The sequence below is a fragment of the Cavia porcellus genome, unplaced genomic scaffold (assembly GCF_034190915.1).
Source record: "Cavia porcellus strain 051 isolate PalLab524CR breed Dunkin Hartley unplaced genomic scaffold, mCavPor4.1 scaffold_27, whole genome shotgun sequence".
Taxonomy (NCBI): domain Eukaryota; kingdom Metazoa; phylum Chordata; class Mammalia; order Rodentia; family Caviidae; genus Cavia; species Cavia porcellus.
In genome coordinates, this window is record NW_026947510.1 from 617,620 (window position 1) to 635,292 (window position 17,673).

Consider the following 17,673-nt stretch of genomic DNA (forward strand, 5'->3'; position numbering starts at 1 on the left):
AATTAAAATCTGAAAATGCCCATGTTGACAACGATATGGAGCAAAGATACCCCGGGTAGTGAGAGCACAAGTGTGTGAGCCACGGTGGAAAAGGCCTTGGAACCATCCAGGAAAGTGGACACAGGGCCCCTCCTGTGCGGATAGCAGATGTATCTTCAAAACCATCTGAAATAAACTGTATCAGAGAATGTATATCCATCTGGGAAACTTAAAAATAAGGAAGCAATTGACACAAAAATCAGAGTACTGGTGTCCCCGGATGAGGGAGGGGTGAGAGACAGGGCAGGGACACACAGGTCCTCAGGAGTACTGGCAAGGAGCAGTACTTAGGGTTATGTGGCCTGGATGGTGGTTATTCATTCATAAGTATTCCCTCTAGAAGTATTCATTATGCGTTATGTTTGTTTGTCTCTTCAGTCAGGGTCTTGCTATGTAGTTCATGATAGCACTGTACTCACTCCGGAGGTCAGACTGCCCTTGCACTCACAGGGATTCTCCTGCCTCAGCCTGCCGAGTGCTGAGATAACAGGTGTCTGCCACCACACCCAGCCATAATTTATGTTTTGCTGCACTTGTCTTTACATGTGTTATGTTGGGCCTGGGGAATTAGCTGAGCGGCATAAGCACCTGTCTTGCAAGCGTGGGTTGTGAGTTTGATCCCTGGTACGGATAAAAACAAAACACAACACATGTGTTATGTTTTACAATAAGATGAGTAACTTGTAAAAACTACTTTAAAACAAGACTACAGTAAATACCATTTTAAGAATTAATTTGTAACTTGTAAAAATTACTTTAAAACAAGACTACAGTAAATACCATTTTAAGAATTAATTTGTTTGTTTATGTGGTACTGGGGATTGAACATAGGGCTTCAGATGCAAGGACCATTCTTACTAGGAAAGTACTGGAAGCATTCCCTTTCAAAAAAGGAACAAAACAGACAAGACAGCTTATTACGCTTCTATTCAACACCATGCTAAAGGTCCCAGTGAGCACAAGAAAAGGAAATTAAAGGCACACCATTGGAAAGGAAAAAGCAAATGACTACCTCTTGCAAATGACATGATTGCTTTTATAAAAACTTTAAAAGTCTATAGAAAATTACTAGACAGAAAACAGAGCTTATCAAAGTTACAGGCTCTAAAGTTAATATTGCAAATCAATAGCATTTCTATATATCAGCAAAAGGCACTTTGAAAATGCAATTTTAAAAAATACATTAACTGCAACAGAAAATTAAAATAGTACCTAGGAATACAAAAAACACAAGATGTGCATTATCTGCATGTTGAAAATTGTATTTCACTCAAAAATATTTAAGAAGACCTAAATAAATGGAGCAACCAATCCATGACAGTAAGTTTCAATACCAGAAAGAGCACAGCAAGCTGGCCTGGGCAGTTCAAGCCTGTACTCCCAGAAATCTGGGACATAAGATGCAGAAGAACGACAAGTTCAAGCCTCACCTAGACAATTTAGTGACTTAGTGAGACCTTGTTTCAAAAAAGGAAAAGAGAAGAGGGGAGGATAGGACAAGAGAGAGAAGAGGAGAGGTGAGGAGAGGAGAGGAGAGGAGAGGAGAGGAGAGGAGAGGAGAGGAGAGGAGGGGAAGGGAGGGGAGGGGAGAGGAGAAGAAAAGGGAAGAGAAAAAAGTATAGATATTTGCAACATACATAACTGGCAAAAGTTTAGTATCTAGAATATATAAGAACTACAAATCAATAAGAAAAGTGCAACTAACCCAAATGACCAAACATTTCTCAGACGAGGAAATTTTAAAAGCTAAAAACCAGCTGGGTGTGGTGGTGCACGTCTGTAATCCCAGCACTCAGGAGGCTGAGGCAAGAGGAGTGTTACAAATTTGAGACCAGCCTGGACTACAAACTGAGCTCAAGCCTGGCCTGAACTGCATAGTGATACCCTGTCTCAAAAAGACAAAAAAAAAAAAAAAAAAAACCTCAACCATATCAGCAATTTAAAAAATGCCTAATAAATCTACAATGAGATAATACTGTATACATACTAGATTTGCAAAATTAAGAATTCTAAACATATAAATTTTATTTGTCTTTTTGAGACAGGGTCTCACTTGCAGTTCTGGCTGGCCTTGAGCTCATTTTGTAGCCCAGGCTGCTCTTGAATTTGCAACGATCCTCCTGCCTCAGCCTCCCAAGTGCTGGGATTACAGGCATGAGCCAACATGCCTGGCTCTAAACATATAAATGTTAAAGATGATTCTTCTTGTGCAAGCAACACTCTGTGACAGATTATCAAAATAGTCTGTCACAATTTGAGCTTGCTATAGCAAGAAAGTCTAACCTATTGCGGTACTCTCCTTTCTGTGAGACAAGCCGTTACATAGACTGAAACAAGTTAAAAAAAAATGATTCTTCTTTTCAAGTGCTGGGAATTGAGCTCAGGCCCTAGCACATGGTGGGCATGGGGCCATCTACTGAGTTATACTTACAGCCCTTTTTATCTTTTGAGACAAGGTCTTGCTAAATTTCCCAGACTAGCCTCAAACTTGTGATCTTCCTGCTTCAGCCTCCTGAGCAGCTAGAATTACAGGCCTGTGCCACTTTACCCATTTCATGGATGATGATGACGATGACTGGCAGTACTAGGGACTGAATGCAGGGCAACATACATACACTGAGTGACATCTTCAGCCTTTTTTTTTTTCATCTTTTCTTTTTTGTCTCCTCTCCTCTCCTCCTTTCTTCTTCTTCTTCTTTTTTTTTTTGGTACCAGGAATCAAACTCAGGACCTTGTGCTTGCCAGGCAGGCACTGTGCCACTGAGCTATATACTTGGGCTTTCTTTTGTGAGACAAGATCTCACTATATAGCCCAGACTGGTATTGAACTCAAAGCAATCTTCCTGCCTCAACCTCCTGAGCACTGGGATTATAGAGTGCACCTGGTCTCATTTTTAAATTTTGAAACAGTTTTGCTACCTAAGTCACTAGGATGTTCTCAAAATTGCAATCTTCCTGACTCAGCCTCTTGAATATCTGAGATTACAGGTGTGTGCCACTATGCCCATCTCAAAATTATTCTTACATCATACCTCATAATCTAACAGTCCCACTCCTAAGTGGGACTGTTTACTCTAGAGAAATTCTTGTAAATACACAGTAGACAAATACATTAATGGTCACACAAATGTTTATTATAACAAAAAAGTGTTCCTAAATCCATCAACATGAGTAGGTACAGTATATTTGATATAGTCACACAGTGGAACATTTGATCCCAGTCAATGTATATGAACTCCAGCATCATGCAACATTGTAGATAAATCTAGGATGTGATACTGAGTGACAGCACAAGTGGACATGTGCCAGAAGACTATGTATCAGGCCAGGGATATAGCTCAGTGGCACAGTGCCTGTGTGATAAGCATGAGGTCTTGAGTTCAATTCCTGATTAAAAAAAAAAACTAGTATATTTTAAACCGGACATGGTGGCCCATGCCTATGATCCCAGCACACAGGAGGCTGAGGCAGTAGGATCACTTAAAGTTCAAGACTAGCCTGGGCTACAAAGTGAGCTCAAGGCCAGCCTGAACTGCATAGTGACACCGTGTCTCAAACAACAACAAAAAACATTAGACTATATACTATGTATCACTTAACATCATTTTTATAGTTTGAAAATAAGACTAAGAAACTGTTCAAGTTTATTTCTACCTGTGAGAAAACTGTATTACAAAAATAACAGAATAAAAGGAAAGAGTGGGGGGACAGTGATTATAGGGAGGAGTTGAGAGGATAGAAGGAGGGGGAATCAGATTGGAATCATTGTTAACTGTCAAGTCCTTGGATTCCTAGGTATTAATTTTGTTTTCCTACTTTATGTCTCATATATGTGAGTATATAGTGTGTTGAATTATTATACGTACCTAATTTCAAGTATTATACATAATATAGTTATAATTATATACAATGTGTAAATTAAATAGATATATTTGATGTATAAATCAATAGATTGATAAATAGATTGCATACTTAGAGTAGTCAAAGACCATAGAATCAGACAGCAAAGTGATGGTCACCAGATTGCAGGGAGTGGAACTGTGAAATTACTGTTTAATAAGTACAGAGTTTCAGTTTTATAAAATGAAGACTTTATGGTAAGACAGGCATAGTGGCATATGCCTATAATCCTAGAATTTAGGAAGCTGAGGCAGGAGAATCACCATGAGTTCGAAGTCGGTCGGTCTAGGCTCTATAGTAGTTCAACTACATAGCTAGACCTTGTCTCAAAAAATCAAAAACAAAACAATTATGGAGATGGACAGTGGTGATGGTTACATACATGATGAATATATTTAATAGCTCTGAGCTCACACTTACAATTGGTTTAGATGGGCTGGGAGTTGTACATACCTGTAATCTCAGCTACTGGAGAGAATGAAGTAGATGGCTAGGAGGATCCCAAATTGAAGGTCAGTTTGGACAATTTAGCAAAGCATTATCTCAAAAAATACAAGGGCTGGGGCTGGGGATTTAGCTCAGTGGTATAAACGCCTGCCTTGCAAGCAGGCAGTCGTGAGTTCGATCCCTGGTACCGATAAAAAGGAAAAAAGACAAAAAATAAAAATACAAGGGCTGGGTGTGATAGGCACACCTATAATCCTACTGGGAGGCTGAGGCAGGATTGCAAATTTGAGGCCAACCTGGACAACTCAATCAGCAAATAAATGAAATATTAAAATAGAATGGGGAACATATTCAGTGCAGAGGTCCTGGGTTCAGTCTCCAGTCCTGGGAGATGACCTGGGACTGGGATATAGTTCAGTGGAAGAGTGTAACCCCTGGGTTCAATCCCCAGTATAACGATGGTAAATTCTATATTATATGTATTTTACCGCAATAAAATTTGTATTTATATATATACTTAAAAATAGAACAAAAGAAAATCCTAATGGTGGGCATGGTGGTACAGACCTATAATTCAAGTATTTAGGCTGAGGCAGGAGGATTAGGGTTGTAGGCCACGTAGGGCCATATAGCAAGTTAAAGATTGTTTTCGACCCCCAAATGGAGCTGTGAAAAAAAAAAAAAGTTCAAGATTGGTTTCAACTATGTAGGAGATCCTGCCTCACAAAACCAAAAAAAAGGAAAGAAAAAGAAAAAACATACTCAGCAGCTATACAGTTGAAAAGGATGACAGGATGGCCTCAGGGTTCTTGTTCTGAATAAACTAGAAGCATGGAGATGCTACTTACAGAGAAGAAATGCTAGAGCTGAGAGATTTGTACTTGGATACAGAAGGTCTTCAGGAAGCCAAGAGACAAGTGTGGAGATAAAATTTGGAATCATCAGACAAAATATTTAGCATGCATGGAGGGTACAGGTATGGTGGAACATGCCTGATATCCCAGCACTTGAGAGGCTGAAGCAGAAGGACTGCCGTGAGTTTGAGGCCAGCCTAGTCTACACAATGAACTCAGGGCCAGCCTGAATTACATAGCAAGACCCTGTTTCAAAAAAACACAAAACAAAACAAAAAAAACAACACAAAAAAAGACAAAAAACCCAGAAAAAAATATTTAGCACCCATAGATGGAATGAAATTCAAATGGGACTGATCATGGGGAGCAGAGAGCAAGCCACTAGGGCCAGGGAGATGAGGAGGAGCCAGTGCATTGTAGCCACCAGGACCTTGCAGCATCTTGCACACCAGGCAAAGAAAGTGTTCTGGGAGGGCACACGATTGACTATGTGAAAGGGTGCTGCTGACCAAGTAAAATCACCCTGACAGTGGACCTCTGGAATGAGAAACATGGAGGGTACAGGTCATCTTGGGAAGAGGAATTTCAAGAAAGCCTGGGCAGACCCCCATCAAGAGAAGGCTAAGGAGACTGGGATTGCAGCCACATCTCTGAATACCAGGAGGATGAGGACATTCTCCATTGGTCAATGACAGGATCTCAAGAGTAGCAGGGTGCAGTGGCACATGGTTATAATCCCACCACTGGGAGAGGCTAAGGCAGGAAGGTTGCATCAAGCTGGGCAGCTTGATGACCTAGCAAGACCCTCCCTGATTTAAAATAAAACAGAGCTGAAGATGTAGCGCAGTGCAACCTGGGTTTAATCTCCAGTACTCCTCCCTCTGCCCAGAAAAAAATTACAGTGCAGGGCTGGGGGTGTAGTTCAGAGATACAGCACTTGCCTAGCAAGGCCCTGAGTTTAATCCCCAGCAGGGGAGGGGAAGGCTGAGACAGAAAGAAGTAGAGACGGAGAAGAGGAAGAATTTGTACTGCTCTCTGCTTGTATATACTTAAAGAACCGGAAAGAACACATAGAACTGAGTCACACTGGGGTCAGGGATGGAAACTGAAGGATAGTGGGTGGGGTGAGAAGGAAAACTTGGACTCCACACTGTTCTATACAGATTTAGAGTGCTGACTTTAACATATAAATGCATTATCGAATCTAAACTGTGGGTTGAAAAATGCAATCATCCAGATTTGAGTGGTAGGACAAAGAATGCTGGGGAGAAGAGGCGGGGAGACCACGACCAGAGGATTTTCTTGAGAAAGCCTTGTGCAGGGAGCAGTAGAGAAGGTCACGCTGGAGGTGAATGCGCAGCTAAAGCGGATCTCCTGTAACTCAAAGACTGTGTGGGTGTGTGACCTGCTGATGGTAACTGAGCAGAACTGCTGCAGGACAGGAACAGACAGTTGATGGCGTGGTGATTCTGGGAGTGATAAGGTCTGGGATCCCCACCAGGGGTACACAGGGGCTAGGAAGAGGTGGTGGAAGTGAAGTATTTCCTCTGCTTGCTTCTACTTTCTCAGTAAAGGAGCAAGCAAAATCATCAGTTTAATAAAAGATAGTTTAGAAGGACATTGAACATTTGAGGCCAGAATTACAGACAGAAAAAAATCACTCTGACTAATACTGGGGAGGGTGACAAAGATACCACAGAGTCAGACACAGCCAGAAACAGGGCCACAAGCACTGTCGGCCAGGCTGTCACTCCACTTCACTGCTACATGATAAGGCCGAAACGCCAATTGTGACTTCGTTCTCACTCTCCCCCACATCCTCGGCTGTGGCCCAGTACCCAGCACGTAGTAAATGTTCAAAAAAATGTTTATCAGAAGAAAGAATTGGTCAGGAACACCAGAAATGATTGCTAATGACCCAAAGCCCTTGATGAAGGCACACAGCAGTGTTCACTTAATAAATGTGGTCCACACCTGGCAAGTCCTCGGGATGGACACCACCTGTGGCTTTGTGGCCCTGTCCTCCAGCAAGGTGCACTCTCTCCTATGCCACTGGGAGACCCTGGGAGGACAACTCACTGACTCACTACTGTGTGCCCTCTATGAAGGCTGTCGGAACAGCAAGGCGGAGGGCAGCTGCTACAGATGCTGGTCGGAGCAGGCTTCCTTCCGGGAGAGGGTGGAAGTACCAGGCTAATGACAGCAATAATTCGGTGGAGAGAGGGGAGCACCTGTAGGGGTGTGGGTGTGAGCTGTGGGCCCAGTGCAGGGGTCAGGGTTGGGTAGACAGAAGAAAGCCGGGGAGGACACAGAACAGGACAAAGGGCTCAGAGGAGGCAGGTGTCCAGGAAGAAGTTTACTAAGCAATGGACACCTAGCAGCTCCCATGAGCCAAGGCACTGCAGGAGGGTAGGATCCAGAGTGAGCAAGTTAAATGACAGCTTTGTTCTCCCATGTATGGGGCAGACAATGAACAGCAGACAGATTGTTTCAGAAAGTGATGAGTCCAAAAGACAAAAAAACTTGGTGATGAAAAGCAGATGGAGGCCGGGTGTAGTGGTGCATGCCTATCCTATAATCCCAGCACTTAGGAAGCTAAGGCAGGAGGATCGCTGCAAGTTCAAGGCCAGTCTGAACTACCTTGGGAAACCCTTTCTTAAAAACAGAAAAAAGATGAAGGAAGAGAAGAAGAAGAGGTGAAGGAGGAGGAGGTGGTGGTGGTAAGGGCACTTTAGATTCTGAGTAGAGATATGAATGATCGGCAGGTAGTATGGGAGGGAAGGGCGAAAAACCATTCTAGGAAGAGGGAATCAAATTGTAGAAATGCTAAGAAAGGGGTTTCTGACGTTCTACAACAGCAACAAGTCTGATTTGGCAGGAGTGCTGTGTACCAAGAGGAGTATAAACTGGTCAGCTTCTGGTTAGGTAAATGGTGACAAGCTGGTAAACACACAGCCAGTCTGAGTTTGGGGCTTCCAGGTGGGACCTTCTGGAGTGACTCCAAAGGACAGTCAAGTCCAGGGTTGAGTGGAATAGTTTATGGGGAGGGTTGGAGGGGTTAGTGGGATGGGCTTAGGTGGGATGATGCAATGGGAATGAGATTGGGGAGTGAGAATGGCTGAGGATGGGGCTATGGTGATGGGTACTGTGAACTAGTGGGTGGGGTGCATATGCCTGTAGCAGAGCAGGCTTTGTTCTCAGGTTCAGGTGGCTACAGGATGTTGGAACCTACTGATTGTTCTTGGAGCTCAGGCAGCTGGGAAAGGAGGGACAGAGGAGTCAGAGCTATCATTTCTTACAAGGACTTCAGATTTATTCCTGGTATGATAAAAAGACACTTGAAGCCAGCCTCAGGTATGCACAGCTGTAAGGCAATGTCGGGAAATTGAGGAGGAGAATCATCAGGACAAGTTTGAGGCCAGCCTGGACAACACAGCAAGACACTGTCTAAAAATAAAAAAACAAGAAGGGCTGTAGGTGTAGCTCAGTGGTAGAGCAACTCTGGGTTTGATATTCCCTCCCCCCCATATACTTCAAAAAGGGAAAAAGAAAACCATGTTAGGCATGTTGGTAAATATGTAACATGTTACGGATACTTCGAAGACTAGTTTGGCAAGGACAAAAGTGAGGGGCCAGTCTGGAAGCTGAGGACTTGGATCTGGACTGTAGCAAGAGATAAAGGGAAGGGGATGGAGTTGGGTTGGATATTCGATGGGTGCAGAACCCACAGGAGTTGCCTCAACACAGGAAGAGAACCAGTGAAAGGAAACTATTCTCCAATTTTAGCCTGAGCACGGAGCTGTCAGGTCCCAGGAAGGGGATGTGGGAGAGTAAAGGGCTGGGCGTGGCAGGGTTCAAGACATCCTTGGTAGTCACATTGTCTATGTATGGCCATTAGACACCCAAGTGGAGATGTCAAGGAGGCTGTGGGATAAATGAGTCTGGCACTGTGGATACAAATTTAGGACTCACTGACATTTACAGAGTATTTAAGCCCGGGACCGAATGAGATCACTGGACAGAGAATGTGGAAAAAGAAGGCCAAGGACTAAGCCCTAGGATGCACCAACATTTAGAAGTCAGAGCTGAGTAAGTCTAGGGAAGACAGCGAGGTTGGAAAGAAACTAGGCGTTTGATGTCCTAAAGTGCAATGATGAAAAACGGTAAGGTGAGACAGGATAGGGTGGGTGTAGGAGCAGAGGATTTTATTTTTGAAAGAGATTGAGAAAGCCTTTCCAGAAGAAAGGGGAGACTGGAGCAAAAGGGGTGAAAGTCAGGGAAAATCATTACAGAAAGAAGTGACAACAAGCACAAAAGGACTTGGGGCAGGTCCTGCTATTTTCCTATAAACACAGATCATATCTACTGTGCCTCAAGCATTGAAACCTTTAGGAAAGAAAAGCAGAGACATACGTGGGGACTATGTCTTACAGGGCCCTGTAAATATAATAAGGAGTTGGAATATTGCGAGTACTAGGAAAGCTGCTTGCAGCTGCCAGTCTCTAGGAGGCTGATTTACTTATTTTAAAGATCATCTGGGTTGCTTCAGGGAGAATAGATTATAGCAGGGCCAGAGTAAAATAGAGGATCAAGATGTTGGGGTATTCCAGTGGTGGTGCGGGGTCTTCTTCCCACCTCTCCCTCCATCTCTCATCAAAGAGGGCAAAACAGAGCCGGGAAATCAACCAATATTGGTTGATGTAAGCCTGGGTTGGAGTGGTAGTGCATGCCCCCGTAATCTCAGCCTTTGGCAGGCTGAAGCGGGAGGATCGCGGTCAGTTCAAGACCTGCCTAAACTACACAGCGAGACCCTGCCTCAAAAAACCCTAACAGTACCGGGTGAGTCACAAACTCAGAACTACTTGGGGCGACCATAGGCATACGTCCAGTTGGGGTAAAGGAGGTGAGAACCTGAGAGACTGGCGGTCATCTCCTTTCCCCGCTGCCGCTTCCAGCCCTGCACCTGAAGGCTGGGCTCAACTCCTGCAGCACGGCGGCAGGAGTTCACTGTGTGTGACCTGCAAACGTGAGTGGGAGAGGCGAAGACCCAGGACCCAGCCACCGCGCCGATCCCACCCGAATCGAGCCGAGCCGAATCGAGCCCAGCCGAGCCGAGTCGAGCCGAGCCGAGCCGAGTGGAGCCGAGTCGAGCATCTCCCGCCGCCACTGCCACCGCCACCGCCGCCGCCGCCGCCGCCGCCGCCGCCGCCGCCGCCACCGCCGCCCCGCGCCCCGCGCCCCGTGTCCCGGGCGCCTGCCCCCTCCGGCTTGTGCGTTTGCTGCCGGACGAACCTCCCGACCATGCCCCGCGCCCCGCCTGCCTTTGCGACCCCCGAACCCTGCGCCACCCCGCACGCCCGCAGTCCTCGCGCCGCCACGCCGGACACGCAGGTGAGTGGGGCCCCGCGCGCCCGCTCTGCCTCCCCGTGTGCGTCCTGCGCCCCCGCCAGGGCCGGCCCCACCTGGAGCGCCTCCCCGCCGTGCCCGCCGCGCCGACCCGGGCCGCCCTCCCCATGCGGCAGACGCGTCCCCGCCGCCGCCTGCATCCCGGCGCCTCTGGCTCAGCCCGGCGCGGCCCCCTCGCCTTCCCTCCGAGCCCCGGGCTCCCACCTGCGCGTCGTCCCCACTCCCGCTGCTCTCGAGCCCCTTCCGGGATGGGCGGGATGGGGGCCGCTCCCGAGGTCGGCACAGACCCGGGGTCCAGCTCCTCACCCCACCCCCCGCCGACTCCTGCGCACAACAGGTCGGTGCGGAGCGCGCGGGCGGGTGGGGGCGGCGTGCCGACCCAGGGACTGCGGGCTTCCCGGAGGGGGTGACTGGAGGGCACGGCCGTGGGGTGGAATGCGCCAGGCGAGGGGCCGGCCAGCGAGGTCCTCGGGAGTCCTTCCCCGCTCCGCTAGTTCCCGCTCCCAGCCCTCCCTCCCGCCGCCCCACCTCCCCGCCGTGCCCCGTCAGTCCCCATCCCCATCTCCTTTCTCTGCGCCCCTGGCGCTGCCTTCAGAGCGCTTTAAATCTGAAGACACAATTCCCAGCCCCTCCATCTTTGGTCTCCTAGTCCTGTCCCCCGGTTTGTCGTAAGCATTGTGCTCTGTCCTCTCTCCTGTCTCTGCTGTCCTCTCTCCCTTTCCTTTCCATCCTCTGCACTTCCGACTGCCCTGCCGCCTTCCTCCTCTTCCCCTCTCCTATTGCCCTTTCCCCCTGCACCGTATCCCCACCTCCCGCCCTTACCATTCCACCTTCAGCCCGTGGTCTCCCTCCTAGGGCTGCCTGCTGCCCATCACCCTGCATCTGGGCTTTTTTGGGACAGGGTCTTGCTATGTAGCCCAGGCTGCCCTTAATTCGTAGCAATCTTCCTGCCTCAGCCTCCTAGATTGCTGCTGGAATTACAGGCTTGCGCTGCCACCCCTGGCTTTCTCCTCACTCCTGACCATTCCCTTCTTCAGACTTTACTGTTCCCTGGGAGTGCTGGGTGTAGATTTGGACAGTGTGTGGGCTTCTCATTCTCACTGGGGAGCCTGCTCCCGGGATCCACCACCCTCACCTCTCAGCACACACCCCTCTGCTTTGGAAACCAGCCAGCCACATTCTCCCAAGAGAGGGACACTTGAGGGGGCGGCTTCTTCCCGACGCCACCTCCTGTCAGAGGGCACCTATGCATTAGGATGATTAAACATTAAGAGCAAAAATTACATCTGTGGTTTTTCTCCCGCCCACCTCCTTCTCTCCTCCCATCCCTGCATCTCTTTCTCCCTTGATGCTGAGGCTCCTGGGGCCATCCTAAGGGTAGTGCCTGGGCCGCAGGCGGGTGGGAGGCCCAGAGGCCCCCTGTGCAGACCGATCAGACCGACTTCCCTCCCTCCCCCACCCTCGAATTCCCTCCCTAGCGGTAGGTGCTCAAGGAATCACAAGGTTCTTGACTCTAAATTAAGATCCAAGAAAAGCCTGGAACTGTGGGCAGAGGAAGTGAGAAGGAAGGAAGCCAGAGAAGCAGGAGTAGACGCTGGGGTAGGGAGGCAACAGGGGCTCAGGAAGTTGTAGACGGGCTGGGGGTGCTCAGGGAACCACGCTGGGCGCTTTCTCCTTAAAAAGATGCTCTGAAGCAGTGGTTCCTAGGTGACAGCGACATGGCTGGCAGTGCCTTGCAGCCCGGGAGGGGAGGTGGCCGGGAGGGGAGGTGGCCATAGAGATGTCAGGGATGGAGCCGGGTACACAAGGCGGGGTTGATGTGTGACGACCCTTCTCTCCCCACAGTAAAGTCTGAAAATCTGGGTCACAGCTAAGAAGACCTCAGACCCGGAGTCCAGGATGTGGTAAGTTTGGCCCAGCAGGGGGAGCTTGGAGACCACTTTCCTGGGAGCTTGGTCCTTGCCCACCTAGGCTCAGCCTAGGCACTCCGTCCTGAGCCCTGAGCGTGCCAGGACGGGAAGTGGTGCCGGGGTCTTTCTCAGGGCCACTGCCCGCCCCTCGGAGGCCAGCGTCGGGCTGGATCTCACCCGCTTTCTCGCCCTCCTTTCAGGCCTGCTCTGCTGCTGTCCCACCTCTTCCCTCTGTGGCCGCTGCTGCTGCTGCCCCTCCCACCGCCTGCTCAGGGCTCCTCCTCCCCTCGGACCCCTCCGGCCCCGGCCCGCCCCCCTTGCTCCCGGGGCGGCCCCTCTGCCCCACGCCACGTGTGTGTGTGGGAGCGGGCACCTCCACCAAGCCGGTCCCCTCGCGTTCCAAGATCGCGGAGGCAAATTCTGCCTGGTACTGCGCCCCCTGCCACCCCATCGGGCTTCGAGGAGGGACCACCCTCATCCCAGTACCCCTGGGCTATTGTGTGGGGGCCCACTGTGTCTCGAGAGGATGGAGGGGACCCCAATTCTGTCAATCCTGGATTTCTGCCCCTGGACTATGGTTTTGCAGCCCCCCATGGGCTAGCTACTCCACACCCCAACTCAGACTCCATGAGGGATGATGGAAATGGGCTCATCCTTGGAGAGACGCCAGCCACCCTGAGGCCATTCTTGTTCGGAGGCCGTGGAGAAGGTGAGGCTGAGGCTGGGGAAAGACTCTGAGGGGTAGAAGTAAGGGCCTTGGCTGGGAGCTTCCTCAGCGAAGTGCCAGGCTCTGTGCTGGCCAGGATGCAAAGATGAAGAAGCCGTCTGGGCCCTGGAGGAGTTCAGGTCCACCAGAGGAGAGACAGACAGGATGAGTCAATACCATAAAGCTCTAATAGAGGCACATGCTGCCTGTTTTTAGGAGAAGAGAGAAGTGAGAGACGACTGTTGCCTGGGGATCAGGACTGCTCAGGGACTGACATTTGTGGTAGACCCTGAAAAGAGAGAGTATTCCAGGCAAACAAGCACAGGGAGGAACTGCCAGGGTGACCTCTTGACTCTGGGAGTGCCTGTGGGTGGGGCTGGGCCCAGGGCAGAAACTGGACAGCACAACTGGCAACCCCCAGCTTCTACGCACAAAGCTAGGTTCTTTCTTTCTTTCTTTTTTTTTTTTTTTTTGTCTTTTTCCTTTTTATCGGTACCGGGGATAGATCTCACGACCACCTGCTTGCAAGGCAGGTGCTTATGCCGCTGAGCTAAACCCCCAGCCCCACTAGGGGCTTTCTAATCTCTGATCTGAGCCTTGTTGTCATCACTTGGATACACGGAGATGCTCATCATGGTGATATGTGCCTGGAAGGCTGAGGCAGGAAGATCCCAAATGTAAGCCCAGCCTGGGCAAATTTAAGAAATTTGAGACCCTGTCTCAAAATTTTAGAAAATGGCTGAGGATGCAGCTCATTGTTAAGGCCCTGGGTTCACTCTGCAGTACCACAAAAACAACTACCTTTTAGGGCAGTGGAAGGAAAGCGCTGAACACTCAGGGGAAACACTGTTGGTAAGAATGGAGGCACTGGAGAAGCAGAGCGTGTTGTGGCTGCACAGAGCCAGTCCTCCTTGGCCTAACCTCACCCCACCTCCCTGTAACTTCTCCCCCACCCCAACCAGGTGTGGACCCCCAGCTCTACGTCACAATCACCATCTCTGTCATCATTGTTCTTGTGGCCACTGGCATCATCTTCAAGTTCTGGTAAGCTGTGGGTAGCGGGTGCTCCGAGGGGCCTGAATGTTTGCAAACTGAAGCAGGGAGGGACCAAGGGCAGCAGTTTTGCTGGCAGTAGGTAGGAAACAGTGGATGAAGGCAGGACCTTTGGAAAAGAGTGATTCCAGTGGGGGATGACAGTAAGACACCAGCTCAGATTCCTTCTTCCAGGGAAATCCAAAGCTAATGGGAGGGACGAAATTATTTTTGTATGCTGGGTCTTTGCTCAGCATCCCTCTGTGACAGGAAATAACCCAGGCTGCAGAACTTCTTAGGCTAGCTGGCAAAAAAGAAAATCTGGAGCATTCTTTGCACATGTTTAATTTTGGGACACTCAGTCCTTCACACTTTGTGGACAGGATCATTAGACCCAGGTGTCCAGGTCATTAGCTGACTCTGAAATAGAACGAAATCTCCCAGGGCTCTGCAGAGGAGAGCAGTGATTCTTCTGGGCATGGCATGGAGCGGGGAGCAGTTTTAGAGAGTTCTATGTTGGTGGGGTGGGCACTGATTCTGGGGCTCCTGATCAGGCCAGGAGCATGGATTAGACCTCCAAGCCCCATAAAGAGTGATGAGGTGGTTTTATGGGGTGTGCAAGGTTATGTCCCAGCAGACATAGTACAGGGAATTGCCAGAGGCCAGGGTCTCTTCAGTAGGGCTTTGGTGGTGGTGCAAGAGGATGTCTTTTCTACTGTGCCAGCTGGGACCGCAGCCAGAAACGTCGCAGGCCCTCAGGGCAGCAAGGGGCCTTGAGGCAGGAGGAGAGCCAGCAGCCACTGACAGACCTGTCCCCTGCTGGAGTCACTGTGCTAGGGGCCTTCGGGGACTCGCCTACCCCCACCCCTGACCATGAGGAGCCCCGAGGGGGAGCCCGGCCTGGGATGCCCCAATCCAAGGGGGCTCCAGCCTTCCAGTTGAACCGGTGAGGGTAGGGGCAATGGGAAGGGAGGGGGAGGAGGGAGGCTCCCAGGTCTCCAGAGCTGGGGTGGGGTGTTCCCTGGGTGGGTAGCATGGCCCCCACAGCCCTTGGCTTCCCTCCTGGCCTGACCCAGACCCTTCGAGATGGCCAGGCCAGCTCCTCTACAGCAGCCCTTGCCTTTCCTAATGTCTCAGGCTCTGTGCTATCCTCATGCTGCCCTTTAATTCCAACTCTGCCCTCTGAGGCTCCAGTCCCTTCTCTGCTGCGGACTTCCCCTTCCATGTGGCCTACGCCTTGGGTCCTGACTGTGCCCTTTCCCTCTTCCTCTCAGGATTCCCCTGGTGAATCTGTGATGCCCCCCATGTTGGGGTGCTGCCAAGCAGGAGGCCAAGGGGCCAGCATAGGCGCCATCCCACTGAGGGTGGGGCAGCTGTGGGGAGTTGGGGCCTTGGGGGCTCCGACTCCCACCCCTGTATACCACCCGGAACACTCACTGGCCACATGGGCAAGCCCCCCTGCTTGCCCTCTTGTAGTAGGGGGCTTCACGTACTTGTGACTGTGGGTCCCCACCCCTTGCACACTCACGTGAAAGCCTTGCACACTCAGCTCCACCTCACAGACCATTGCCCATGCTCATGCTCTAGGCAGCCACTCTTCTGCACCTCTTCCCTGGCACCTCTCCTGCTCACTGATGGCTTACACTGTCATTTCCCATTCTCTCTCTGTCTTGCACACACACCATGCTCTGATGGGTCACTTAATGTCGGGGTACCTGGTCCATGTGCCCCTCACTGTTCATGTGCATTTCTGGCAGGAAGTCGTGGTGTGGCGTGGTGCGGCACGGCGCACTCGCTCTGCCTCGCAGACAATCACTGGTCTAGTTTCTGTGGCCCCTGCATGCGCCCTTGAGGTGGCTGGGAGGGGAGCTGGGGGCTGCACCTACCCTCATCTGCCATGCCCCGCCCACACCCATGTCATCAGGTCACTGTCCCCACATCCCATCCCACTCCAAGCGTGCTAGTGTCACCCCATGGTGATGGGGGTAGTGAGGGCCACTGCTAAGTTCTGTTGTCTGAGGTGGGTGTTGGGAGTCACCTACTGCACTACATGAAAAAGGGACTCCCATTCATCCTACGCTCCCACCAAGTCCCTCTTGTCTTGTCTGTCTTGACTGTCTGTGTCTGTGTCCCTGTCTGGACGTGAGAGCCCCTGACCCCTGAGCAGGTCCTCCAGTCCCCAGCCTCCCTTGGCCTCCCTCCCTCCACAGGGACTGGAGCAGCTGGTTCAAGGCCATCGGGAGCTCTGCCTCCAAGGCCAGCCCTCCTTTCCGGCTCCTTCCTGCCCTGCCTCTCCTTCCACCCCTCTGCCTCCCACCCTACTTCTCACCAGTGTCTCTACTTTCCTCCTTTCCCTCTTACCTGGCTCCTATGCTGTGATATATATTTTTGTATTATCTCTTTCTTCTTCTTGTGGTGATAATCTTGAATTCTTGTGGGATGTAAGTTTCAAAATTTTCAAATAAAGCCTTTGCAAGATACTTGAGTCCCCTGTTCTGCCTTGTGAACCGTGTGGAGAGGAAAAGAGAAGGGGTGGGCAGGCAGGAGCTGGAGAAGGGTGGGGAGCTCCTGTAGACCCTTTCTGCCCTGCCCTGCCCTGCTCTGGAGCTGGGGACCAGTCTGGGTTTTATTTTTAATTTTTTTTTTAGGTACCTGGAATTGAACTCATGAGCTTGTGCTTATTAGGCAGGCGCATATGCCACTGACCTAAATCCTCAACCCCCAGTCAGAGTTTTAACTGAGGACAGTGAAAAAGGGAAGAGGGGAGAAGGAAAGAGGAATCGGAGGGAACAGCCCTGGTGAGCAGCCCTGTAAGATGGAAACTGGAATCAGAAGTTGGCTGGCTGGGTCCTCACAAGTGAAGTTCAAGATAGACCAAGAGAAAGGAGATGGATGAAAGGGGATAATTACAGAGGAAGACGGGCAATGGAGCCAGCCAGAAGAGGATGAAGGGTAAAACGAGAAGAATGGAACAAAGGCAAAGGGACGAGAGAGAGCCAGGGGAAGGAGCCTGCCCCGCTTGGTTTATTTTCAGCTTTGCTTTCTAACCTGCTGCCCAAGCTGCCCCTCCTCCATGTGGCATTAGAAGCCCTGTCATTATTAGCTCATTAGCCCCTTCTGAGGCAGAGGCTCTCCCAGGGTGTAGGATTGGAATCAGGTGTCTGGGGGAGGAAATGCAGGCTGCCCAGCTGGGTCAGTCACCTCTGAGGCCCCATTTTAGGTTACACTCTTAGAACAGCTCTAGAAAAGCCCACACATCAGTGTCTCAGCTGTTGCTAGACTCCGTTGCCATGGTTACCACCCCTCACCGATGCCCCACCTGCTCCCTGGAAACAGGGTAGCCCCAGGGAGTATAGGAAAGAGTGTGCTATGCAGGAGG

The 17,673-nt window shown here is 50.3% G+C and overlaps 2 protein-coding genes and 1 non-coding gene across 5 annotated transcripts in view; 2 read left to right on the forward strand and 1 right to left on the reverse strand.

Moving 5' to 3' along the window:
* The window catches only part of Cops7a (COP9 signalosome subunit 7A), a 24,425-nt gene extending 13,435 nt beyond the window's left edge, over positions 1–10,990 (reverse strand). Inside the window, exon 1 of the mRNA XM_063237622.1 lies at positions 10,851–10,990. The gene's annotated coding sequence lies outside the window, so the exon portion shown is untranslated. The remainder of the gene's footprint in view (positions 1–10,850) is intronic.
* On the forward strand, positions 2,251–2,376 carry LOC111755064 (small nucleolar RNA SNORA28). Its single transcript, XR_002789652.1, has one exon. It is a non-coding gene; the product is annotated as a small nucleolar RNA SNORA28 (small nucleolar RNA).
* Positions 10,414–16,774, forward strand: Pianp (PILR alpha associated neural protein). 3 transcript variants are annotated; one of them, XM_063237624.1, is made up of 6 exons: positions 10,414–10,631; positions 12,492–12,550; positions 12,757–13,265; positions 14,225–14,306; positions 15,019–15,240; positions 15,569–16,774. In XM_063237624.1, the coding sequence occupies exons 2-6, from the start codon at positions 12,546–12,548 to the stop codon at positions 15,588–15,590; spliced, it is 840 nt and encodes a 279-aa protein (XP_063093694.1). In that variant the 5' UTR covers positions 10,414–10,631; positions 12,492–12,545; the 3' UTR covers positions 15,591–16,774. The 3 variants fall into 3 exon arrangements, with proteins under 3 accessions (XP_063093694.1, XP_063093695.1, XP_013000583.1); XM_063237625.1 differs by lacking the exon at positions 10,414–10,631 and adding an exon at positions 10,798–10,983; XM_013145129.3 differs by lacking the exon at positions 10,414–10,631 and adding an exon at positions 12,156–12,245.
* Positions 16,775–17,673: the final 899 nt, after the last annotated feature.